At 40.2% G+C, this 27,308-nt stretch overlaps 2 protein-coding genes and 1 pseudogene across 3 annotated transcripts in view; 2 read left to right on the top strand and 1 right to left on the bottom strand.

Annotated features, from left to right (window-relative positions):
- Positions 1 to 27,308, top strand: part of LOC308632773 (centromere protein I-like) — a 358,828-nt pseudogene that overhangs the window by 144,992 nt on the left and 186,528 nt on the right. The gene's annotated exons all lie outside the window — the stretch shown is intronic.
- Positions 15,076 to 21,768, top strand: LOC308632402 (uncharacterized protein C2orf78-like; the record flags this gene model as incomplete). The annotated part of the gene is made up of 3 exons (XM_081264484.1): positions 15,076 to 15,172; positions 18,528 to 19,289; positions 20,360 to 21,768. 3 exons carry the CDS (start codon positions 15,076 to 15,078, stop codon positions 21,766 to 21,768), a joined length of 2,268 nt encoding a protein of 755 aa, XP_081120610.1.
- LOC308632401 (EH domain-binding protein 1-like) overlaps positions 24,372 to 27,308 on the bottom strand; it is a gene marked incomplete at its 3' end in the record, with an annotated part of 76,295 nt that continues 73,358 nt past the window's right edge. The window contains exon 5 of the mRNA XM_081264483.1: positions 24,372 to 24,511. Coding sequence (XP_081120609.1) covers positions 24,372 to 24,511 — 140 coding nt within the window. The remainder of the gene's footprint in view (positions 24,512 to 27,308) is intronic.

Here is a 27,308-nt window from a genome sequence, read left to right as displayed (position 1 = left end):
AACCTGGGACTTGGCCAAGTGAACTCAGCAGCATGAGGCCCACCCAGAACATGGCCTGGAATAAATCACCACTGACTCAACACCCATGCACCAGGGCAGCAGAGAGGCACTACTTGAATTAACCTGCACACACAAGGCCAGTATCACTCTGACACTTTACTAATTCTCGAGAAGCAAGGCCTCCATCTGAGGCTTGTGTCCTCAAGTCCTCAGTGTTGGCAAGGGCCCCTGCAGGCAGCCAACCTGGCTTTCAGAGCACAGCAGAGAGACGTTGGGGTAGAGGGTGAAGGACAGAGATCACACTTGAAAGGGGGTTAAATACTGAACTGAGAAGCCTGTCAGGTCCTCTTCCATTGGTTCTGGCAAGCGCTGTCTTCAGGGACCATTGCCCTGAAACGAAGCTCACAAGAAAAACATCACTCCTTGGCTTCCATCTCCACCCAACGCAAGCAGAGTGCGCATGCGCAAGGAGCAACCTGCCAACATCTGCAGGATCCAGCAGCCCCAACAACTTTTACCCATTCCCTCAAAATTGCCAGTCACCATCTTCACCACTCTTCCCACAGGAGACATCACCTTTTCCCACATTTTGGAAACTTCCAGAGATATTTCACCCCAAAATGTATGTATCACAATTTGTTAAATTATATGACCTACAGATTTGAAATGTAACCTTTATGACATATTAAATTCCTATGTGTATTTGCATTCTCCTTTGTAGAATTTGCCTGGCTTTCTTGCTTTTCCTGTTTACCAGCTCTCTGGGATATTTTTTATCATGTGTTTCATTTTTTTTAATTCATTATTCTTTCTTTTTAGACATTATCTATTATGTTCATTCGTGTTTTCCCTTTTAGATTAGTTATGTTGATTTCTACCATATCTCATCTAATTTCCATTTATGTTGTTCTTTTTTATTATGAAACATAAAACTCAACATTTCAACCATTTTTATGTGGATAACTCTATAGCATTAAGTAGATGCACCATGTTGTTCAAGCATTATTCACTATCCAAATCCAAAACTTTTCACCATCCCAAACAGAAAGCTATATCCATGATATAATTTTCCTTTCCCCTCTCAGGTTCTGTCCTATTTTGCATTGTTTGGCCTTCTGTTTTTTAGCTAGTTTTGATAGAGTGGGCTACCATCTGATGTGCTTGGGGGGTTCTTTTCTGACTTGTTTTCGTCGTCTGAGAGGATGGATTCTCCTTTTTCTTAGAATACCTTTATTTGGGATTTGGTTTCCTTCTTTTCTTGCTATGCACTTTTATGCAAAATTCGTTTTCCTTGTAAAAGTATGGTTGAGGATAGAGTTTCTTATGTGATGGAACGGAAACTTCCACCTCTCCTTCCTCCACCTCTTCTTCCCTCCAGTTCTGTCCCTCTCCATTCTCCCTTTGCTCTCCTCCTCCTCCTCCTCCTCTTCCTTCTTGAAGTATTAAAAACATGTCGACTTATTTTCTAAAATTTTCTGGCTGTTTCCACAGGGAGGTTCATCCTTTGTGTCTATCGTTCCTCCCAGCGATTTCTCCTCTGGGTGAGGCCTTGTCCTGAAAAGGAGCATTGGCTGTTCATTTTTTCAAGAGAGTTTAGGGGCTGGACAGCATCAGCCCTTCCGATTTGAATGTGGGACATTTGTACTTACAGCTGCTCCTCAGTTTCCACAGAGAATTCCACCAAGGACCCCGCAAAGACACCAAATTCCACAGAGTTGAAGAGAGACTCCACACATTCAAATTATCTAAATCATCTCTAATTACTTATCATAACTACAATGTAAGTGCTATGTAAATGGCTGTTGTACCATATTGATTACACAACATATAGTACATATTGTAAGAGACCTACTGCACTCACTTTGGGGTTGGCCAGAACCCTTCTCAGTTTCAGCTGCTCTTCTCCTGCTGGCCCACAGTGCTTTGCAGGAATGCCTGCTGGAGCTTTGAAAGCCTCCTGTCTCCCATTTCCTCTGCTGCAAGTGCTGCTGCCAGGCAGGTCTGGTGCCTCCTGCTGGTGGTTTGCCCTATCCTCTTGTTCTGAGGTTCCTAGGGAACACTGTGTTCTCTACTTGTGTGGTAAATGCTACTCCAGGGTTTGGCATTCTTTCATCTATTTCCATGGCCTCTAGGCCAAACGTGTCTTTTTCTTCTCTTTGTTTTGGGAGACTCCAAACTGCACTGCTGCCTGCATCTTTCTGAAATCTTGATGGATAACACAATTATTTTAAATTGAGAACGTTGCAGGTTTCAGTTCCCTGAAGCAGAGCTTCATTTCCCCCAAACTGAGGCAGACTGTGAGTCCCCTGTAACGACCATGGCACCTGGTGTCTTTGCTTGCTATGTTGGTGTTTCAGTGAGAAGCAATCTCAAGGTTCATGGGGGAGGGACATCTGGCCACAGGAAGAGGGAGTAGTCTGCGGGACAGGTGGAGAATGGGGACATGGCCTCTAGTCCAAATGTTGTCTTTTTCTTTTCTTTGTATCTTCTTTCTGAACACATTGGAGAAGGAATCTCCTATTTGCTCTCCTTCCCCTGTGGGTGGGGGTGGGGTGTCGGGTCTATACACAGTTTCTTTGTCTTCCTTAGGGTCATCTTTCCAGTTGTCCAGGCCAGAAACCTTTGACATTCTTTGACTCCTTTCTCTCTCTCCCAATTACACACTTGGAATTTTAGTAAATTTCATCTGCCCTCTCTTCACATCACATCTAGAACCTACCCACTTCTAACTCCATTCCCCCATTTCTGCTCTAACATAATAATCCCTAACCATTTACTGCCTTTCTCTATCCATGATAGGGGACATACACATTTTCCATAAAAAGACCCATAGATGGTAAATACATAACTGTTTGTGAGCCAGATTGTCTCTGTCTCCACAGCTCCACTCTGCACTTGTAGAATGAACGTGGCCATGCAAAATAGGAGAACACATGGACATTAGCTCTGCTTTAATAAAACTTTATTCACAAAAACAGGCTGTACTGCTTCACAGACTCTGGCTCTGCCTGATCCACTGCTATGCTCCCTTTCAATCACTCCACCCCAGACCGACTGAGCCCACTTGCTGTTCCAAGCCTAAAAAACACTCCTCACCTCCTTCAAGCCTCTTCTCAAATTGTACCTTTCAATGAGGCTTTGTCTGACTACACTCTTTGAAACTGCAATCACCTCTCAGGGTTCTCCCTTCCTTCCATCTGATTCCCTTCACCAGGGACCACATCTCCTGCAGTGTTGTGAACCTTTCAATACATTTTGTAAGTTAATTCTTTGTTGTCTTTATGGTTTAGACTTTCCATCACTCCCTTGCCCGTCAATTCCTAAAATGTAAGACCCTTGAGGGCACAAAATTGTCTCATATGTTGTTCATTTCCATGTGTCCCATGTCTTAAACAGTGTCTCAAAAATAAGAGCTGATCAGTACAGGTTTGTTGAATGGCATATACCCAAAGGGCTTAAAATCAGCATACTATACTAATCCTGACACATTCATGTTTACAGCAGCTCAATTCATAATAGCTAAACGATGGGACCAACAGAGCCCTTTAACAGATGAATGGATAAAGAAAATGTGGTATCTATATACAATGGAACATTACTCAGTGATAAAGAAGAATGAAATCATGGCATTTGCCAGTCGATGGATGGAACTGGAGACTGTCATGCTAAGAGAAATAGGCCAATCCCCCAAAAGCCAAAGGCTGAATTTTCTGTGATATGCATAGATGCTAACACAGAATGTTGGGGAATGGGGGAGGGAAGAGAAGAAGTTCATTGGATTAGAGAAAGAGGAATGTAGAAATGGAAGAAGGTGGGAATAGGAAAGGCAGCAGAATGAATTGGTCGTAGGTTTTCTGTGTTCATGTGTGAATACAAGACCAGTTAACTTCACCCCACAAACAACCACAAGAATGGGAAGTTAGGGATATGTGGGTTGGGCAGCCGAACACTGGGACCAAGGGCTAAAGGTGAGAGACTGAAAAAATGCAGACCTCCCAGGCACCGCTTATTTCTCTAGCTCTGACCCGCTGTTGTACCAGGGGTCTAATCAGGCCTCTGTCTCCCTCCTGAGTAGACCACAGGACTCATCTAAACAGCCTTCCTACACCAGCTCCTCTCCAGGTGGCCAGACAGAAGTTCCAGAACAAAACTGTCTCCTGAGACACTGACTCAGCAGACAAGTTCATTGGTGGCAGGGCTGCCACTGTTGGTGTGATGAGATCAGAGACTGGTTTGGAACTGTGTTTAGAGAAATGATGTTTCTCTAAACTCCTCCCCAAAATCCAAACAAACACAAAAGAATGGAAAGTTATACTCCATGTATGCCTAATATGTCAAAATACACTCTACTATCATGTATAAACAAAATGATCAATAATTAAAAAAAAAACTTTTAAAATTAGAAATACAAAAATGTTACAGTGGTTGCTTATTAGCCACTTTATAAAGCCAGCTTGACCACTGGTATGCCAGTGACATCTAAACCAGAATCTAAATATGTGTCTGGCCAGGTTCACTTCACCTTGCCAAATTGTTATCTATCAGATCTCCAGGGTATGTGTAGCTTAGACCCTCACAGTCACCTTCCCCTCACCTTCCTGTGCCCTCCACCCTCCCCCACTCTCATTTTCTCCTCTCCCTGGGTGGGCATTGATCTCTGTCCCTGGTAGGAACCCATCTCTCAAGCAACAGCTCTTCTCCTATGCCTTTGAAGGCCATCGGCTCTTCTGTTTGATGGTCACCTTCCTCTTCCTCTTTGCCATGTGAGGCTCTGTGGGGTCACCCACTCATCCCTGCTTCTTTGCCTCCACTCCAATCTGAGTGTGGGAATGTGCTGAGGTATACACCATTAAAGGATGTTCCTCTAAACTCCTCCCCCCAAACCAAACAAACACAAAAGAATGGAAAGTCGTACTCCATGTAAGACTAATATGTCAAAATACACTCTAATATCATGTATAAACAAAAAGAACAAATAAATTTAAAAAACTTAAAATTATACATACAAAACAGTTACAGTGTCTGCTTACTACCCACTTTATAAAGTAAATGTGTAAACCAAATAGAAAATGATAAAATCCCTGACCTGAAGTACACCAAAGAACCCTAAAGTGTCTTATGGCATTTAACTCTTTTAGAAATTCTCAACCTTGACATGAAACTTTTAACTGAAACAAAGATTTTGAATTACTTAATATAAATTATATAGCACATAGCTAACTAGCCATAAAAAAGGAACAGAGTATTTATAAAATACAACCAATCCATCAGGTACACATTTAATCATTAATTTTAACAGACACACATATTAAAGATCTTTCCATGCATGAGGAAAAACAATGTTTTCCAAATCTGTCATTTCCTTGCTGACAGGAGATACCAGTCTTTAAAGAAACTATACGTGGTGCTCCAAACCACAGATTACTCTTCATGTTATGGTTTTACATGTATGGTTTTACTGCCACCTTTTTCTGGAATGCCCACATTTTGTGGGCTTAATGCCCACCTCTTCAAAGGATAAATCACCTCCCTGCTTTAAGGGACAACATCATCAGGTAATCCCAATTCCATGTGAAAAAGAAGATAATTTACCTACAATAATAATGTACAATTTTAAAAATTGCAATGCATTTGTGTATTTACCTATATTTGAACCAGTTCATCCCATCTTTGTCTTCCCAAGTATCTACTTTTCAAATTCTTTTTATATTCCCAATGGGTTCACAGCAAACATCTTACCAGTGTGAACAATTTTCTTTAATACACACTCCATTTCTGCTTTCTGATAACCTCCGTTCCCTAGCAATGTTCCACATAGGCTGCTGTAGTGTTTCAATGCATGCAACCCACCTAAATCCTCCAAAAGATCTCGCTGAATTTTTAAAAAAATATTTATATTTGAGCCTAAGTGGACACAGTATCTTTATTTTATTTTTGTGTGGTTCTGAGGATCAAACCCAGTGCCTCATGCATGCTAGTGAGCACTCTACCACTGAGCCACAACCTCAGCCCCCATGCTCATCTTTTAAAATTATTTGTCCTTCTGATGGCTCTAAGCCAACATCTATGAAATCTATCAAAACAGAATGTGTTCGTTTTCATTGTAGATCCACTGGCAAGTATAGATTCCCAAACATGATAGCTAATGAAGGCATCTACCCTTGAGGCTTTATGCTTCTACCAAGGACTGCCTTTTGAAGAATTCTTGGTCCCAGGTACATAATGGTTGGTTTAGCTTTGCACATCGGGGTTATCACCATAAATGGCTAGACCATCCATGGAACTGATTTTGGGCACAAGGAGACAACATTGACCTCAGTAATATGTGAGCAACCGGGAATATATATTGACTATTACTGGGGTCCCAAAACAATGTCGGCATTGAAAAGGGAGCTGTAAGCAAGTCAGAAAATCTCCCGTCTTTCTGGACATCATATTCTAGTGGGCAACGAAAGACAATACACCAACCAAACCATATCAGAGAGAGGTAAGGACTATTAAGAAAACTGAAACAAGACCAACTGATACAGGGTAACTGGGTAGCTCCTTAGAATGGATGGACAGGGAAGTTCTCTCTGAGGGAGTGACATGAATGATAAGATGGAACCAGCCAAGTGAAGAGAACTACAAAAGCACCTCATGAGAGTAATCAGCTGGGCAAAGGTCTGGAATGGAACTGCAGAAGGTCTGAGGGTGTGGCTGGAGAGTAGCAAGGAAAAAGGAAAGTGGGAGATGAGGTCAGAGAGGTGACAGTGGCTGAATCACTCTGCAATCTAGGTAAAGAGTATGAATCCTAATCCCAAGCCTCATGAGAGGTCATTGGAGGATTTTAGTATTTTTTCCAGATACCTAATACATGGAGAGGAAAATAGAAACAGGAGTAAAAGCTATTTGGAGCAACTATGAAGTAGCTGACACTAATAAAATGTGACAGTTTTTTGTAGGACCTATGTACCATATGGATGCTTGAGGGTTTACAATCTTTAATCAAACTGAGAAGAGAATATGGAAGGACCTCAGTGATAGATCCTATGGTATGGTGAACCAAGATGAGTCTCAGTCATCCTGATCATTACAAAATGTAGGGATGGGGTTGTCCCTTAGGACAATAACCTCAGTATTAAAACAGATGGTTTAGGGCGGGGATGACTTGATGCTACGTTATACCAAGGCTCTTTTGGTTCTTCAGACCACATTTTAGACTAGTTTTAGAGTGTATGATGATGCTGAGACTGCAAGATAGAATTAAGTGGAAGGAATTATGAAAACAAATTGTTATGAAGTCTGGGAACACGAGAGGCAAACAGCAGTTGAACCTGTATATTTCAGTATGTACAAATTATATTGCTCTCAATAGATGATCTTACCACATGCTATAAAGGTGGATCTGGAATGTCCCATAAACATTTAGCCTCCAGCTTGGCACTAGTGGGAAAGGTGGAACCTTTAAGAGGTGGGTCTTAAACCAAGCATAATGTTGTATGTCTATAATCCCAGCTTCCTGGGAGGCTGAGCAGAATGATCTCAGGTTCCAGGCTGGTCTGAGCACCTGAGCAAGAGCCTGTCTCATAATAAGATTTATTTAAAAGAGGAGCTGGTGATAGCTCATAATCCCTAGTACTGGAAAAAAGGGTGGGGGTGCCTAGTAGGATATCTTCTGGTCATTGAGGTTTGAGGGTTTCCAGTATTGAAGGGGACAATAGGGCCCAATACCTCCTCTTCACCACCCTTCTCTCTCTTTTCCATCCAGGTCGTGAGGTAAGAAGCTTGTTCCACCATGAAATCCCTTTCATCATGTGCTGCTGCCTTGCCAACTGACTATGGACTGAATCATCCAAAGCTGTGAAACAAAAGAAATCCTTTCTCTTTTATAGGGTGATTATCTCAGGTGTTTGTTACAGTAACAGAAAGCTAACAATACACCACATTCCTCCTGGTTTTACACTTACTGCTTTTGAATGATGTGGATATGACAAACCTCCAAAACAGGGCGGCCTTTGAAGAAGATCAGGGGGAAGAAGGAAGAATATTAATAACACTGATCTGTCCCAATACATCCTCTTTCCTAGTGACAAGACAATCCCTGGGAAGAAAGCAAACATCACCCAATGATAGGACAATCCCTGGAAAGGGCAAGCATTGATCCTTTCCCAATATATCCTTCCCTGTGGCAGTGCAATAGACCCTCCACTATTGCCCTGTAAAAACACTGCTTAGTTAAAAAAAATTCTAATTTTCCAACCTTTTCCCTGAATGTCCGTGTCCTATTACAGTCTTCAAACTCAAGTCACCTCCCAGGGTGTAACCTACATAAATCCAGACTGCTCCTGTTATGGGTGGCCATTTTCTAACCAGAAAGTGTGTCCACTTGATGCCTGACTCCTCAGCTGAATAAAAGCTGCTGAATTCATGAGATCTGCACTTCTCCCCATCCCCGCCCAACTTGCTCCTTTTCTCAGTCACATGAAATGAACCATACAAGCTGGGAAGTGATCATTGAACACCTGTCACTCCTTTGGCCCTTTGAGGACAGGGGAACCCCCAGCCACAGCTCACACAGCTACTGCTGAATCTTTAAAATGACTGCAACCCTACCTCCCTCCACACCCTACAAAAAGAGACTCTTGAGGCCCCCTAACTCCACTTTGACTCTCAATGACAGCATGTGACCCCAAAACAACCCCAGCCCTGGGCTAGGTTCTTGTGGCCTTATGTCACCAGTGCAAGGATCTGCATCAGATTGTCTACTGGCTTTGAAGGCATCTTCTTTCTGAACTCCTCCCCTCACCCTTGCCATCCTCTTCCCAATCCCTCCCCTCCCCAACACCCTACAGCCCTCTGGATCAGAGACCTCTTTGCCATTTGGTTCCCAGAGCCAACACTGGCTTTCTCGTACTACAGAGAGGAAAGGCCCCGTCCGGTCCCCAGCAGAGAGATACCCTGCCTAGGGACACCACCTTTTGACTAGCCAGGACCCTGGAGTTCCCCACCATTGAGACTGGAGTGAGGACATTCTCCTCTTCTCCAGTGTAACAGTCCAGTCCAGTGACATGAGATTTCAGGGGATTCCCTCATCTCAAACCATCACCTCAACCAAACCTCTCCAATATGTGAACTATGCAGTTATTCCTCAGAACTCCCCATCAGGGAGTCTTATTAGTAATTTCAAGAATGTTTACTCCCAAACTGACCGTAATATCGAATGTCTCATTAGTCTCTGCACTCAAATATAGCCCTAATTTAAATTACTTTAAATTTGCATGAATGGCCCAAGTAACAGGACCTTTGATAAAGACATTCTCCAGGATTTCACAAGTTACCTCCAACAATAGAGGAATGGCAAAGGGCCTAAAATAGCTTATCTCTAAGCTTTGTTTTTCCTCAGCTCAAAGCCCCCTTTAAGTCAGCCCTGCTCTGCTTTACAGTGAATCCACACAGACTCACGCCTCTCCTCCTCATTCACTGACCCATAAATAGCAGATAAACCCAATCCTTACAGATTCTGGGGTCTCATGGCCCCATATCAGACTCCTCTCCTCAAAGTCCCACTACTCCCAGTCTAACCCCACACCTCAAACCCCACACTCATACTCTACCTTCCCCCCTGCCATCACCTCCTCTACATGATCCAAAGTCCTTAGAGTGGAACATGTGTTCCCTCTCAGAGAGGTGGCAGGGGCTGAAGGGATGGTCCAAGTTCATGTCACCTTCTCTATGACAGCTTTGTCACAAACAGAGGCAGAGTAGGCCCATTTTCTCTACTAAGTACAGGAAGGAGTTCATGCATCTGACTCAGGCTTACCACCTTACTTGGGCAGATGTTTATCACATCCAACCTTCCACCCTGACTCCTGATGAACATGCTTACAGTTTACAGGTGGATAATCCATGCCAATCTCCTCCATGCCCAAAGTCCCCTTATCCATCCTGCAGCAGAGACTGCCATCCCTACAGTTGAACCTGATTGGACATATCAGCCTCAAGACACTGGGGTCATCAGACTCCAGCACATGATTACTTGCTTCCTTTAAGGCATGACAAAAATTCTCATACCCGGGTTAATTGGAACAAGGTAAAGGAAATTATCCAGGGACCTGATAAAACCCCACCCTCTTTTTGGCCTGGCTTACTGAGGCTGTTGCCAAATATACCAACCTAGATCTGGATACTCCTGGTGGCACTCTCTTTCTCCATTTTAACTTTATTAGTGGGTCTTCACTGTTCACCCAGTAACATGGTTTGATCCTCCCCCTTCAATCTATCTTAATTCCAAGGCCTTCTTGCCTGGTCCTTTCTTGACAACCAGGTCCTCCCAACAATCTTGTTCAATTATGCAGGACTGTCCTCCTGATCCGCTCTTTGTGTTTCTCTCAGAAACTCATATTGTTACCACACTGGGCCTCGAAACTCGGCTTACATATGTCCCAAAATAACAGGATCAAGAGGCCAGGCTTATTTTCCTCACTGGCAGAGGCTCACCTGCATGCCAGGAAGTTAATGTTAATTACTCATTAAGCAGACCCATATGCTCTTACCATTCGCACAGAGATCATTCACCAAAAGTTTTACAATGGTCTGAAGGTGATAACCCTATCATCGAATCTTTCTGTTGTAGGAAAACAAGTTATAGATTGGGGTTCTCCTGGGGAACTGACTTGATGCTGAATCTAGAACTCTGGGATGAAAATTACCTCATAGAGACAATTTAGAACATCTGGCTCATAGAGCTGTTTTCCATTCTAACATCACTAGATACTGGTCTAAGTGAGAATTATCACCTGCCATGAGAATGGATTTTCTGCCAATTCAGGACACAATATGGAAAATAGGTCTGACTGAGGAGACTTTGGGGATCTGGAAGGATAATTCTCAATATAATAAGTTGAAAAACGTTATCTATCGTAACATTTCCTTTCATAAGGGATTGTACTTTCACAGTATGTGTATTAAATCCCTATGTTTTAGGGTCCAGACCCATTCAAATACCCATTCAAATTTTGTGATGCCTCACAAAAATCTATATTATGTTAAATGTGTAAAGTGTATGCTACAACAACATTTGAACTCTATGGCAAAGTTCAGCACAAACTATAATGACTCTCAAAGGGATCCTTGTAAAATTAAAAGTACCATGGCAGGAGGCCCATTAAGTACCATCCACGTAGGAACTACTGAGGCACCTGAAACACCACGCTAAATGGCTCATCTGGTGGCTGAGAGCTGGGACTGTTGTTTTGACTGCAGCGGAGACACTGCATCAGCAGGTCCATTACCTTCAACAATTCCATAAGAATGTCACTGAGACCTGGCAAACTCAAGAACATATGGATCCGGATAATTCAAACAAAATTCAACAACTAAAAGATTCTATTATTTGACTAGGAGAATAAGTACAACATTTACAATGGGCTCAGAAACTTCAGGGTCATTGTAATATCACCCAATTTTGTGTCACTAGAGATCCATTTGATGACACTGAGACACAATGGCAAAATGTATGTAATCACCTAATGGGACTTGATCTTTTTCATATCAATACTTGTTTGAATTAAAATTACAATCTCAGGTTCTGCCATAGAAAATGCAAAAACATCTACTTTTGATAAGAAATTTGGGGCAGTTTAGCTAAGGGGATTTCCTCCCTCAACTCTTTGAAATACTTTTCTACACATATACCTGGGCTACTAGCTATAACTACACAGTTAATTTCTATTCTAGTTCTGCACAGTCTTTCAAACAGGTTGGAAATGATTAGACCATCAGGAAAATACGGTTCCAAAGTTAATCATGCTTGCAATGCTCCAAAGGACCCGAACTCCTGAGATCATGAGATCATGGAAAGTGCACCCTGAGTTTGAAAGGGATACAATGGCCTTGATTAAGGGAAATAGGCTCCCCAAGGATAGGACCTGCTAAAATTGTTTTCCGAGAACTAACAAATCTGTTAATCTTCACCTTTATCATAACAGCCTTTCTTCTCCCTACTCTTAACTGTGTACAAAAAACATTTTCTTAATGAGGTGACCTGTCTGGCTCAAGCCCTCTCCAGAATACAGTCCAAATTTCTGAAACCACAAAAGGAAGACTGTGCCTGAGCCCCGAGTCTACTCCCACATATACTCTTCTTCAGCCTCAACCACCAGAGAACCCATGTTCTTTTCCAGAACTCTGAGACAAGGGGTCCTCCTACTTCACCCTTTCCCAGCAAGAAGCAACCAGACCTGAAATCATTGCCTCTATTCATTATGACAAATTTCTACTTTTTGCAACCTTTTTCCTGAATGCCCACGTCCTGTTAAAGTCTTCAATGGGTAAGTTACCTCCCAGTTTGTAACCTATATAAACCCAGATCAGCAGCCATTTCTAACCAAAAAGTCTGCCCATCTGATGCCTGACTCCACAGCTGAATAAAGGCTTTGCTGAATTCATGAGGACTGCACCCATCTCCATCATCTCTATCTCCTTAACCTATAGTAGCTGTGGATACCTTTGATTTCTAAGAGAACATAAGGAATGATCTGGCTTACAGATACTCACTGTATGTTCTTAGTCTCACATTACATGCCAGTATTATAGAAGTAAGCTATCTGAGGTGTGCAACTGAGATAAAAAGAAAAAAAAATATACCCTGAAAAAGTTGACATACTCCAAGCCATATCTTTATACCACCAAACATTTCACAATCCCTCTTAGCTAAGAATTATCCCACACACAACCAGCAAAAAAAAAATTATATTCCATAATTAGCAGTGTAAGAGATGGGAAAATAGGCCTGTAAATGTACTATTTATCTTTATTTATGAGCAATTTTTTCTATATATGCGCTTGTCTTCCTGTGGGTTCTTGACATCGTGAATCACACTATCTACACATGTCTCTAAAGAAGTCCAAAAATTAAATAAAGGTCCACTGACAACTAACAGAAAATTTTTTAAAAAAACAACTTACCACATTTCTGGTGGGGTGACACACGTCTATAATCCCAGCAGCTTGGGAGACTGAGGCAGGAAGATCGCAAGTTCAAAGCATACATCAGCAATGGCAAGGTGCTAAGCAACTCAGTGCGACCATGTCTCTAATAAAACATAAAATAGGGCTGGTGATGTGGCTCAGTGGTAGAGTTCAATCCCTGGTAAACCCCCACCACCAAAAACAAAAAACAAAAAAAAAACAAAAAAAAAAAAAAAAAAAAAAAAACCTTACCACCAAGGAAAATGATTAAATCCCATAGTTGTACTCCCCCAAACCAGCTCAGTACTCATATATATATTATTACCAATTCAGTCCTGACTGACTTTATCGCCATTACAAGAGAAAGTGGAGAAACTAACACTCTCCAGGGGATCAAAAGCAAAAGCAATTTAGATGAAGTTGGGCTGAACAGACACACCCCCTCCTTGGGTGCACAGCATAACCACAATGCTTTCTCCACAAGCCTCTCTTTGCATGTCTACACAAATCCATCAGGCCCTAAGCAACATAGTGAGACCCTGTCTCTAAAAAAAATAAAAAGGGCTGGGGATGTGAGGTAATGGGAAAGTGTCCCTGGTTTAAATTCCAAGGACCCGACCCCCCAGCAAAAAAAAAAAAAAAAAAAAAAAAAAAAAAAAAAAAAAAATCAATTGCCCCTTTTATTAACACAAAATGAGACCTCAATGAGTTGACTTGTTTCTAACAAAAAGTTAAAATTTAAAAGTCCATGTTAACCTCTCTTTTCTTTATGTTATCCATACTTCTTTATGTTCTCTTAATGTTCTAACTTTTCTCCTGGCCTTCCACCCAAACATGCAAGACAAAGAATGTGAGAAGCCCAAGATTCTATAGTGGCTGTTTGCCTGGGGGAGGAAGTCACAGTAACTGCCACACTGGATCCTCTTACATAAGAAGAGAGAAAGGATCCTCAGTGCCTCTCACATATGAAAGAGGCTGATGGCAGAAAGTCTACATGACCAAGGAGCTGTCCTCAGGAAATTATAACTTACAGAACTACAACAAAAATCCAGAGAGGGAAATTTTACAGTCAGCTAGGTCTTCCACCTCTCTAGAGTTTCTGCTATTGTTCAGAGTTCATTTTTCAAAGAATCAACTCACAGAAAAAAAGACCCCTGCTTCTGCAAGTTAAAATAAAGTAATATCAATGTGTACAAGAATGCAGACTCAAGGCTTGTCCATGAAAAAATGTCTACAATGAAGAGGGGTGGGGGAAGGAGAGCAGAAGAGAGTTACCAGTCGAACCTGGCCCAGCCCAGGCCAAAGAAAGCAGGGATCAAGGAGAAACTAAAGAGAATCTTGGGCCACATCATTCCCCAGAGAATGCACTCAAGGAACTTCCCCCTAGGGCTGGGATTGTGGCTCAGTGGTAGAACGTTAGCCTAGCACACGTGAGACACTGGGCTTGACCCATGAATAAAATAAAAGTATTGGGTCCATCTACAACTAGGAAAAAAAAAAAGTTTTTAACCCCTTTCTGAATGCTTGAATACTGCAGTAACTTCACTAATCAAATCCACTTCTGTGGTCCCAGAACCACTATACTTGCTCAACCTAGATGTCTCTTTCTTCCATCTCCAGGGATGTTAACTGAATATGTTAATAGAATAATGTATCACTATTACTTCTTATACTGTGAAACATAATTTATAACATATTCATAATATATTAATGAACATTTAAGAGGATCACAGAGATGATATCCCTAACACAAGAGCCTGGGGGAGGGGAGCCATGGGGTGAGCCCATTATGTCCCTCCTGCAGGGCTCACCTACCAGAACTGAGCCATTTAGTTTCTATTATAACTTTCCTGTCACTTTCTCCACCCAATCAACTCTCTTGTCATTTTCCCCACCCAATCCCACCTTCTCCTTGGGAGTCTGACCACTCTATTGGCTACTTCATACCTTTAAACGGCCAGGTTTGTGACATCATTCTCCCACCAAACCTACTGCCACCTGCAGGAATCTTAGGCTTGCCATGTAGTTGTAAACAAATTTGAATCATCGCAAGTGACCAGTGACCAGTAACCAGTCATTAGAGTGGCCAGTAAACAGTGACCAGTGAACTCCATACTGGGAAACATGCATTCACTAGCCTCAGCCACCCACACATCCTCTGGGGTGATCTCCTCATCCTTTGTATCTACAATTGATGTGACCTCTTCTCTGACCATGTCAGGTGAGTAAAGAAACTTTTGAAAGTTTTTCATTAGACTTTTACCTGCCTCAATTTACTAATGGAGTCAAAAGAGCTTAGAATAATAGGGGAAAGGATGGAACTAGAAATCTGGACACCTAATTTCATTGGGAATTTGACATGTACTAGGTATAGAACTGGACTAGTTTACTCTCACAAAATCTGTTTCCTGATTTGCTACTTGAGGATAACAGATTGCCCATGTTTTGGTCCCTTACTTTTCTTGCATCTTGAGGGGCATGTTTTAGAGAATGAAATCAGATTTCATGGTGGTGTTGTTTCAACTGAAAGAGACAAAACCTAGGCAGGGTGGAAACCAAGAGGTTTCCTCTGTAACAGTTTCCCTTCACAAAGATTTCTACTTCAGTATTTCAAATTTAGTGCTGTTCATAAAAGGGACATTCACATACTTGAGAGTTTTCTATTTAAACTAGGTGAAAAGAGAAATAGGGAGAGAGGAGCAGGAGGACAGGGCTGTAAGGAGGCAGATGTTCTTGGGGAAGAAAGTTTGTGACTGTTTAAGCACAAGGCAACAGGAACTCGGTGGACGAAGAAAATATAAAAATAAAGGAGAAGAAAATGTTAGAATAATAGAGATGAAGAGAATGATGTTCTCCAGAAAAAAAGAGGTTGGTTGGGATGGATGTGAAAGAAAAGCAAAGATTTTATTGAAACCAACAGACAGCATAGAGTGACTCTTCCCAGAGGCTGGTTTAGAGAATGTTTAGATTAACAGACCAGCAAGTAAACTAAGACTTGAATTAGGGTATCACTGGGGTAAGCAGGTTATCAGAAAAGCCACACTTGGCTGTTACAGTTTTCCTATGATCTCTTTCAACACAGATGATGTTGACAGTTTGAACATGAACATGTTAGAAGTATGTTTTAGAAATGATTCTTCCTCCAAACAAGCCAAAGAAAGTGGTTCTAGACAGAGCTGGGGAAATGGCAAACCATGTCCTATTTTGTTCTGATTTTTAAACTACAGGGATTTCTAAAAAATGTTTTGTCCAAACCTGCATCAGAAGGACACATTCCTTTGTGTGATATAAGCTGTCAAGGTGAAGCTGTTTTCCATATTTACAACAGTTTTTTTTTCTAAAAAAGACAATATACAAATAGTCATTGATGATTTCCAAATCTAAGAACCTAAAGAAAGAACTATATAAGAATAAAAATTCAAGCTCACATCTCTAATTCCGAGTTTATTTAAATAATTATGTGAAGACTTTTTGTTTTGTCTACATTTCAAATAATTGTTTGGGGCTGGGGTGTAGGGTAGCTCAAACATTTTTGTATTAATATAAAAGGGAGAAAAAAATGTCAGAAAAAAAGACAAAAATTGTTTTAAATTTGTTATTTTATTATACTGTGATTGTTTTCTCAGACTTTAGGGACAAGACTTTTCTCTAAATGTGATAATAAACTAGGCTTCTATGATTTTGTTAAAGCATTTTTTCTGTTTTTTTTTTAAATAACCAAAAGGATTATCAGAAAATGTGTTTATATCAATTGAAATATCTACCTAGTGGAATTAATGTCTTTCTTTTGTTGCTGGTAATCCTTAGAGGAAGAGAAACAAGAACAATAATGACTTTACACTTATTGTTTTTTTCTCTAGTACGTACAAAATTTCTTTCGTCCTTCCTTCTGTCCTACTTCCCTTCTTCTTTCCCTCACTCCCTCCATTTCTCTCTCCTTCCCTCCCTGCCTTGCTCCTTATGCCTTCCTTCCTTCCTCTCATTCATTCTTTCTTTCTTTCTTCTCTTCTTTCCAGTTCTGAGGATTGAACACAGGGTCTCATGCATGCTAGGCAAGCATGTTACACAAGCTATATCTCCAGGATATTTTATTTCTTTTCTCAGATAGGATCTTGCTCAATTGCCCAGAGTGGCTTTGAATTCCTGGTTTCCTGCAATCCCACTGCCTCAGGCTCCCGAGTGCTGGGACCAGAGGCCCACCACACCATGCCCAGATTCATCCTGGGTTTTGGCTTTAGTTTTCGCTTCTTCACATGGCTACCCATCTGTTCACTTTACTTAAATTTGTGTTCACTTTACTTCAAATTTGTGTTCACTTTACTTCAAATTACACACATTTTTAGTATAGCTTCTCTGTCTATATGTACTGCTTGAGAATGCATTCAAACTCACCTTCAATTATGAGCTTTGTTTTGATTAACAGTATTCACTAAAATCAAAGAGAAACATTCACTTTCATAATATTGTATGCATGATAACAGAACTCATTTCTTAGCAAATTTGATATACACTCACTTTTGCTCATATCCATATGTTCGTTACTATCTAGTCATTTCTTTTAGTTCTGAGCTGTTTTTGACTTTTGCTTCTATCTTTCCAGAACATACTGTAACTCCCTCCAAATGAAACTTTTTGTAATATCTATTTATCAGTTGTAGTTAAAGACAATCCTTTTATTTTATTTATTTTTACGTGGTGCTGAGGATTGAACCCAGGGCCTCGCATGTGCTACGCAAGCGCCCTAACACTGAGCCATAACCTCAGCCCTCACATGAATCTTATGAAATATGACACTTTTATTTATGGATGAATTATCACTATTGTTATTGTTATAACCACACTAAAGATGAGTAACCTGAAGCTCAGAAAGTTTCAATTTCTTTCAAGAAGCATTTCTTGAGAAACTGAATTTCAGGTAGTCATTTTCATGTAGGATCAGCAGTTAGGCTGAAACAGGGCAAAGAATGACCCTTAAATTATCATTTGGATGGTAAAACTGAACTCCAGGAAATATCATGTGACCTGGACAAACAAAAAAGAGATACTAAAGATCACTATGGTGATATCAGTACAATTTTCGATGAACAGGGAAAAACAAATTTCTGTATCTCCAGATTTCTGGTCTTTGGAACAAGAGTCCTGCCAGGGAGAAAGTTTCCATAATCTGTTGCTGATTTTGAACTAGTCAATCTCACTTCCCTGACCCTTGGTGTACTCATTTGCTAACTGGTAATGTTGGGGTTTTCTCTGAGTTCGAAAAGGCTTCAGTTCTAGGGCGAATTCAGGAGTCAACACTAGTGCAGGCTCAAAGGAAAGGTAGGACAGGTAGAAGGATGCTTATAGGGAACAATGTGTGAAGCAGACCACTTGGGACTTCTGTGCCCAATTTGAGAGAAAAGGCAGGTAATCAGAAGAGTACTTGCAGCCATCCTAAATGGAGTGATTTGGGGTCTCTCAATGATTATTGGAATCAGGGCCCTCCTGATTAGTACAACATTAAGATGTCATTGTTCCTCGAATATTGTTAAGAATCTGCCTGTCTCATCAATATTTTCACCACCCTCTTCTTCCTACAGAAAATTTCCAAAATTCTTCTTTACATGGAAATGCACATTCTCTGCAGCTCTCTCTTCCTGTGGTGACCAATGCAACGTCCCTGACAGGAAGTGTGTGCAACCTCTCCAGAGTCTCTGCTCCAGCTGCCACTTCAGCATGGTTACTGCCCTCAACCTGTGGCACCTCCTTCCAGACACTCACGGGCAGTGCCTACCTTTATCAACATGCTAGCACAGCCATGGTGTCTGGGGTTACTGGCCAGAACCAGACTCCCATGGCACCTGCCTCCTATCCAAGTTTTTCGGAGTGGTATATCCCAGGAAGTGCTGAAAAGAGCTCATCTTCACTCAGGGACTTTAATCTGACTGTCACTGACCAGAATACAGCAGATTCTTCCCTATCTATGACATCCCAGTATGACAAAACTTCCGAAGCCAATGTCATGATCCCTGGGTATCCACTACTATCTGGTAGGCTCGTCCAGGTGACACTATCTCAGATTCCAAATCAAGGACGTTGCCTCTCACTACCCCACCAAGAAGGAAGCCAGGTCTACTACTGTGATCATAACTCTCTGGGGACTCTGCTCTCTGGAGAACATTGGTCCTGCCTGCAATCCTATGGCTCTGTGCCATATGCAAGAAGTAGTGCCGCTGCCCCTCAACCAGAAATGGTGACAGTGCTGAAGGAAGTTCAGCCCACAAATGTCCTACCATCAGTCCCTACACCTGTGACCTACTACTCTGTGTCCACTCCAAGTAGAGAAGGAACAAATTTTCAAGGTGAGTACAAACAGCAAAAAGGGGAAGGAATAAGATTACCATTCGAAAGGAGGGTCCAGTTTTCAGCTGGTAACTGTGGGTCCACACATCCCTAGAATTCAAGTGCTGAGATTTTAACCACAATCTTGTTCAGCAGTCCCCATTTTCAGACTCTGTAAGAGAAGCATGCAGCACAGCATAATGGCCACCCATGCATTTAAGAGACCTCTAGGAGCACATGGAAGGAAGCGGCTGTTCACTATTTTTGCACTCAGTCCAGCTACACATCCACACTATAAATATATTTCCCTAATTTTACTTTGGTTTAGAAAAATACATCAACACATATCAGGGTGTGACACTTTAATTGTTCCTTAATTGACTGCAGGATTTAACCTCTGTATGTAGAGATGCTGTCCAAAGCAGGAGTCCAAAACCCCCGACCATTCACATTGATTTCATGAGCAACAGCTCCACCTTCTCCTAGTTCATGGTGTTAAGTGTTCTTACATTCTGGGGAGAGTGGAGAGAATTGAGGGGCCCCTATATGAGAACGAGAGACTTCATGAAAGAGTTTTTCTGTGTTTCCCACTGAGGAGACAAGTGCTCTACCGGAAACCCATGCTGCCATGGTGATGAACCAGCCCAAAAGTAAGACTTCAAGGGATCACCTGTAACTAATATGCAACTCTTAACAGATATCTGTCAGTGGTCCTTAAAAAGAGCTAATGGAAATGCTTTCTCCAAAGTAGGTGGTTTCCCTGAATAGTGTGTCGCTGGGAAGGGGAGCATCCTACTTACCATCGTCCTTGATTCCTTTGCAGGGATGGAAACTTCCCTAGGGACGGAGGCTTCCTTGGGATTGCAACCTCCAAGTCAGACATTTTGTCTGCCACAGCCTCCAGAATTCTCATACATCTGCAATAACAGAAAAAGCCAAATACTTGAGAAAAGCTCACAAACTGAACTTGGGGACGTTTCCACCATAACTCCAGGCCAAAGATCTACTGATTTCTTGGCATTGCCTCCAAATCAAAGCCAGGAACAAACAGAGATTAAGAATTTGTGTGAGATTAACACCATGCTCTCAGAGCCACTGGATGCCTACCAAATTGCCATGGAGAAACAGGATCCTCCACTACTCCCTTTAGACATCCCTGAAATCCACCAGCTTCTGGCCTCCATTGGTCCTCTGGACCAAGAGGAGAAGCCACATTCTGAAAATATCCTTCTAGAAAGGAACAAAAAACATAAAGCCTCAGAGTCTCCTCATGGAACTCCTCAGGCCAAAATGCAGCTAAGGGACCTGGAATGTGCATTAGGAGGAGAAGTTGCTCACAGGGATGCAGGCAGCAGTAGGGCCAATGTGCACACAGCCAAGCACCCTAACAGCAGAGCTCAGGAAGCTGCATCCAGCAGGAACAGCAAGGCTAAGGGCCATGGGCAGGAAAAGACCAAGAGAACCAGAGAAAACAACTCCAAGAAAGCCGAGGAGAGGAAGCAGCCAGGCAACAAAGTCAAGGCACAAGAGAAGCCAACTGTGCCCAAACTAAAGCGGAAGAGGAACCAACCTGAGCTTTGCCAAGAGTCCTTTAAAAAACCTCGGAGCTGTCTCAGCATGCACATGTTGGAGTCGGTGCAGGTTTTCCACGCACTGGGGAAGAAGAATGATAAGAAAACTGGGCTCTCTTCCTTCCGGGCCCCGGGAAACTCAGGCAGTACCCAAGACCCCCGTCCATGCCCAGCTATGAAACCATGGCAGGTGGTTAAGGGTCCTGAGAAATCACAAGTCAAAGCCCAGAATCCAGATATCAGTGCTGAAGGAGAGGGTCCCCCTCCATTAATTTATGAGCCTCCACCACCTGGGAAGGTTAAATTGGTACCTTTGCCTTTTCTGACGCAGGAGAAACCTCCACCTCGACCAGTAATCAATAGGAGGCCACAGTCTCTGGCCTCACAGAGACCTACTGGGGCTTACCCTGCCCAGCCTGGCCCTGCTAGCTCAGCTCAACCCATGGCAGTCAACACATCCCAAACACCTTCTGCCAACCCATCTTGGATGCGTCCTGCCAAGCCAGCTCAGCCCGTTTTGACTCATGCCATTCAGTCAGGTGTGAGCGCTTCTAAACAGCCTAGTGTCCCTTGCTCTGCTGCTTCTGGGCCTGCACCCTACAAAACATCATCTTGTACTTCTCTTCATTGGCAACCCGTTCCCAGGGTTGGGACCAAGCCCCAGTCACAACCACCCAAGCCTCAAAACCAATATCTCCTCCAAGACTTTGCCTCACAGCCAATTCCATGGAGGAAACCCAATGTTCCTGGGCAAGTACTATCAACTCCCATCACCAAACAGCAGAGGCCAGAGCGGGAAGCCATGAAGAAGAAGGCTCAACAAGAGCGTGAGAATGCTGCCAAGTACACTGCAATGGGGAGAGTGCAGTGTTTCATTGAGAGGGAAAGAGAGATGGAGATCTCTCGCTACTATGGCTACATAATGTAAGAGCTGCAAAGATCAGTGGTGCCACTTAGGGACCAAATAGTTTTCCACATGTATATAGATAGAGTGATACACATTTATTTATTCTCAGATGCTTTCAAAGTTTAATAAAATTACATAGAGAAATGTAATATAATTCACTAATATATAATAAAGAGGCCTTCTGGTACCACTGAGAATTGTTAGAAAATAAAGAGGCCTTTGGGTACCACATGGGTTCCAAATAGTGTTCTCATATACACATAGATAGATAGATGAAAATTTATTCATATTTGAAAAGGTAATATAGTTTAATAAAGAAATGCTATAGTATTGATTAGAGGGTAAGTAATAAAGAGGCTTTATATTGCCATTTGAATACCAAATAGTTTTCCACATATATATACAGACAGGTACATAGATACAAAAGTGTTCACTTATATATATATATATTTTCAAGACTTAATATAGTTGAATAAAGAAATGTAATAGTATTGTTTGAGAGATAAGTAATAAAGATGCTTTCTGGTATTGCCTGGGCGTCACATAGTTTTCCACAAGTGTAGATACAAATTTTATAAATATGTAGATACAAAGATACAAATGAATTCATTCTAATATATTTTTAAAGTTTAGTCAAATTGAATGAAGAAATTCCATAGAATTGGTTAATAGATAATAAAGAGGCCTTGTGTTAGCACTTGGCTATCAAACATTTGTCCTCATAGACCTATGAATATGTACTCATGCCAATATACTTTTAAAACTTAATAAAATTGAATAAAGAAATGTAATGGAATTGATTAACAGAAAATAAACAGGAATTTTGAGTTTGAATGGCTGTTAAGTGTGGTTTAGTTTGGTAGCGATGGGGATCACAGCCTGCATGAGAAGAAAGGAACTCAAATTTGGCCAGGATAATAGAAGTAAAGGCTAGGAATGGGGGAAAGAGGAAGGCATGTAATCCAGCACTAGGAAGGCAAAAAGAAGAGAGATGTATGGTTTTACTGGAAGAATCAGGAATTGGCAAAATGGCTGACCGATAACACAATGTTTGAAACTAGGGTTAAAATGATAAAATGTCAAGCAAGTTGAAAATGATAGGAGACGGGTTCAGGTTGACCAGAAGAAATACAAAAATCAAACAAAAAACTCTCATGGAGAATGGCCTAGTTTTTCGTCTACCTGAAAGGCATTTTACAAAAGAAGATTCAGGGCACATCTCCACCATATTTGGGTCACTTAAGATCCTAGATGGGAAAGGTGAATACAAAACACGGGGAATCTACCAGGGGTGTTAGAGGGTTCACAGTTACCCTGAGGGAAGCTGATAACCTGGGACTTGGCCAAGTGAACTCAGCAGCATGAGGCCCACCCAGAACATGGCCTGGAATAAATCACCACTGACTCAACACCCATGCACCAGGGCAGCAGAGAGGCACTACTTGAATTAACCTGCACACACAAGGCCAGTATCACTCTGACACTTTACTAATTCTCGAGAAGCAAGGCCTCCATCTGAGGCTTGTGTCCTCAAGTCCTCAGTGTTGGCAAGGGCCCCTGCAGGCAGCCAACCTGGCTTTCAGAGCACAGCAGAGAGACGTTGGGGTAGAGGGTGAAGGACAGAGATCACACTTGAAAGGGGGTTAAATACTGAACTGAGAAGCCTGTCAGGTCCTCTTCCATTGGTTCTGGCAAGCGCTGTCTTCAGGGACCATTGCCCTGAAACGAAGCTCACAAGAAAAACATCACTCCTTGGCTTCCATCTCCACCCAACGCAAGCAGAGTGCGCATGCGCAAGGAGCAACCTGCCAACATCTGCAGGATCCAGCAGCCCCAACAACTTTTACCCATTCCCTCAAAATTGCCAGTCACCATCTTCACCACTCTTCCCACAGGAGACATCACCTTTTCCCACATTTTGGAAACTTCCAGAGATATTTCACCCCAAAATGTATGTATCACAATTTGTTAAATTATATGACCTACAGATTTGAAATGTAACCTTTATGACATATTAAATTCCTATGTGTATTTGCATTCTCCTTTGTAGAATTTGCCTGGCTTTCTTGCTTTTCCTGTTTACCAGCTCTCTGGGATATTTTTTATCATGTGTTTCATTTTTTTTAATTCATTATTCTTTCTTTTTAGACATTATCTATTATGTTCATTCGTGTTTTCCCTTTTAGATTAGTTATGTTGATTTCTACCATATCTCATCTAATTTCCATTTATGTTGTTCTTTTTTATTATGAAACATAAAACTCAACATTTCAACCATTTTTATGTGGATAACTCTATAGCATTAAGTAGATGCAAGATGTTGTTCATGCATTATCCACTATCCAAATCCCAAACTTGTCACCATCCCAAACAGAAAGCTATATCCATGATATAATTTTCCTTTCCCCTCTCAGGTTCTGTCCTATTTTGCATTGCTTGCATTGCATTATTAAGCATTCTGATATAATTCTTTGCTAAAGATGATAAATTTTGTTATCTTGTTGGCTGTTGATACACTACAAATTACCAAAGAAAACATTAAAAAAAAAAAAGCAAAAAGACAAAACTGACAGCTAAGTTCAGACAGAAGTCAAGATGTAGCAAGTCACAGTAAATATAGGCAATCAGAAGCAGAAAGAAAGGAGGAAAGCTCTTAGACCTTCAGAGGAACTGGCTGATTTAGCTGAAGGCATATTTGCTTGCTTTATGCAGTCATCTTGATCTTCATCTAAGCTGCTCAGAGCATTCAACTGGTTTACAATTTCTGTAAACAGAAGCCAGTCAAGACAAATGTAAGGTAAGGTCATTTAATTAAACAGCAGTAGAAGCATGCTGTTACTCAAAAAGACAGAGGAGATGTTTGGTTAATCAATAGAATACATTCAGAGATGTTATTTTGATGAACTATAACAGATATAATCAATTGAATGTTACATTGTACTCACATTTTAAAATACAAAGCATTTTATTGTTAAAATTTGTATTAGTAATATATTAACTATGTTAACAGACACAAAAATAAATAACCCAAGAGTTGACATTGACTTTCAGCAATCATATTTTTGTATTTGTAAAAACATTCTGCTCTAAACATATACATCAGAAACAAAAAATTTTAAACATCCTGATATTCACCATTTGCTTCAGATATTCTAAATTTAAACTTAAAGGTTTAAAGAATATATATATACATGAGTCATGTATATAATATGCAATCATTCTTGCTCTAGAATTGAAAAATCAGCACTAAAACAATAAAAGCAAGCAATAGTTACTGTTTCTACTCCTGTTTTGTAGAGAATTTGTTCTTTTAAGTCAATTCTAAGTATCTGATTTAAGAATTTTATAATTTAGTCAATAAGAGAACAAAAAGACAAAGATAGAGAACAAATTTAAATAAAACAATTCATTTTGTGTATAAAAATGTTTTAAATGAGTCATATATATTTTGAATAACTCTGACTATGTGAAACTATCATTCACTGGGTAAAAATTAGATAACTTGTAAACAAAAGAATAAATGCCTTAGTATTCTAGATAGCATACTTAGAATACATTAGTTAATCCTTGATGCTTCCAAAGTTAACTACTAGTATAGAAGTAACTTAGATATGAGGATAAACCAAACAGATCCAGATCATTCAGTGGGAAAGAAAGAAAACGATTAGAAATAGAAAACACTTGTAAATTTGACATTAACACTACGGTTCTCTAACATTGTAGATCTAAGTACACATGTTAAACTTTATTTGAACCAAATCAAAGAATATACGTTTGTAATATACTGCCTTCATGTATTCACTTGTTGAACAAATATTTATTTATCAGTTTGTGCCAAGCTTTCTGCTTGGAACATAAGGATGAAAAAAAAAAAAAAACCAAACATGCTATTATCCTCAAAGAATTTACATTCTATAAAGAGACAATATTGAAACAGACTTTAGTAAATGACTCCAAGACTATTAGACTGTCAGAAATATGTTCTAGATATTTAAGCAAAAATATATATAAAAGGTTGATAAATTTATTAATTTTTCCTGTCTGAATGAGAAAATGTATTTTGCATTAGTAAAAATGCTTCAGATAGTCATAGTAAAGCATGGAAAATAATTAAACCCAAATAAACTCTATCATTTGAAGAGTAGTAAAATCAGCTAAGGCCTGTCAGACTTTTGTTATGAATAAAAGTGTCTTCTTCCATTTTATTCTGCCAATATTTCTTAAACTCCACTTTGATTCAAGCTAACCTTAGCAAATTTCTCAGTAGGCAGAATTCACTCATAAAATAGATCTTCTACTTTCTACTATTAATCATTGTAATGACATAATTTTTAGAAAAATATAACAGAGTAGAGGACTAAGATTAAGTGATTACTAGTCTCATGACAGATTTTTTATTCATTATTGGTTATTTTTTAAATTTGCAAATGATTTATTTTTAACTTTGAAAACAAACAAAATATTAACAATAGCAGCTAGAAAGGAGTTTTAAAAGTAGAAATGAGTTTGCAGTTGTTAATTCTTACAAATAGCCTAAGAGATAATTATTAAAATCAAATAAATTAAGAGGTTTTTATTAAAAATATTATATGATATGCCTTGTGAAAATATTAGACCTTCTTTTCAGAATATCGATATTGTTTCATGCAGGCTTAGGTACAATGTCAGCATTCATTTAAATATTATCAAAATGAGTTCATATATATAAATACATGACCAGTGTAATTTCACATCATATAATAACCACAAGAATGGGAAGTTATACTTCATGTATATATTACATTTCAAAATACACTGTCATGAATATCTAAAAAGAACAAACAAATATTATCAAAATGGGCCAATCACATGGCTAAATTATTTACACTGTAATTTTTCTGAATGTTTTCAATATTTGCCCCTTCTCATCATGCTTTTAGTGATATCTAAACCAAGGATGACCACTTCCTCATTAAGAATCCCAAATAATAGTTTCTATTCTCTTCACTTGTGACATATTATTCTTTCTATCCTTATAGATTTGTCCTTAGCTTAGGTAAATCTTCACTTCATTACTAGAACTTTTGCTTCTAGAACTTTTGTTCATATTAACAAAATAAAAAAAGGTAATTTTGATTAGTTACATCAATTCCCTATATATGATATGCAAATAAATGCTAATCCAAATAATAAAAACACAACCTCCAAAGAAATACCATCTATCTATTTAGTAAACATTTATCAAATACCTATTATATGCCTGAGCTAGTTCCTGCTTTCATGGCTTTACAGTTCAGTGGGACAGACAAAACAACATGAAGTATATGACAAAATATTATGATGGAGATAGCATTAAAGGCTGTGTGATTTTTGGCTGCACTTGAGCTAACACAAGACAAAATATACAATATTCTTATTACTGAAATAATAAGAGAAAATGGAAAGCATTCCATAAGGACAAAAGGGAAACAAAGAGAATATAACATATTTGAAGAACTGCAGTTGTTTGGGCTTAAGATGCCAGGGATAGGGAATGCAATGAGATGAGGTGGGCAAGTGTCCTCTCATAAAGGTTATTAGGA

This window comes from Spermophilus citellus, assembly GCF_964194105.1.
Source record: "Spermophilus citellus genome assembly, chromosome: 13".
Lineage (NCBI taxonomy): Eukaryota > Metazoa > Chordata > Mammalia > Rodentia > Sciuridae > Spermophilus > Spermophilus citellus.
The sequence above is the reverse complement of the archived record's forward strand: the minus strand, read 5'-3'. Positions and strand labels throughout refer to the sequence as shown.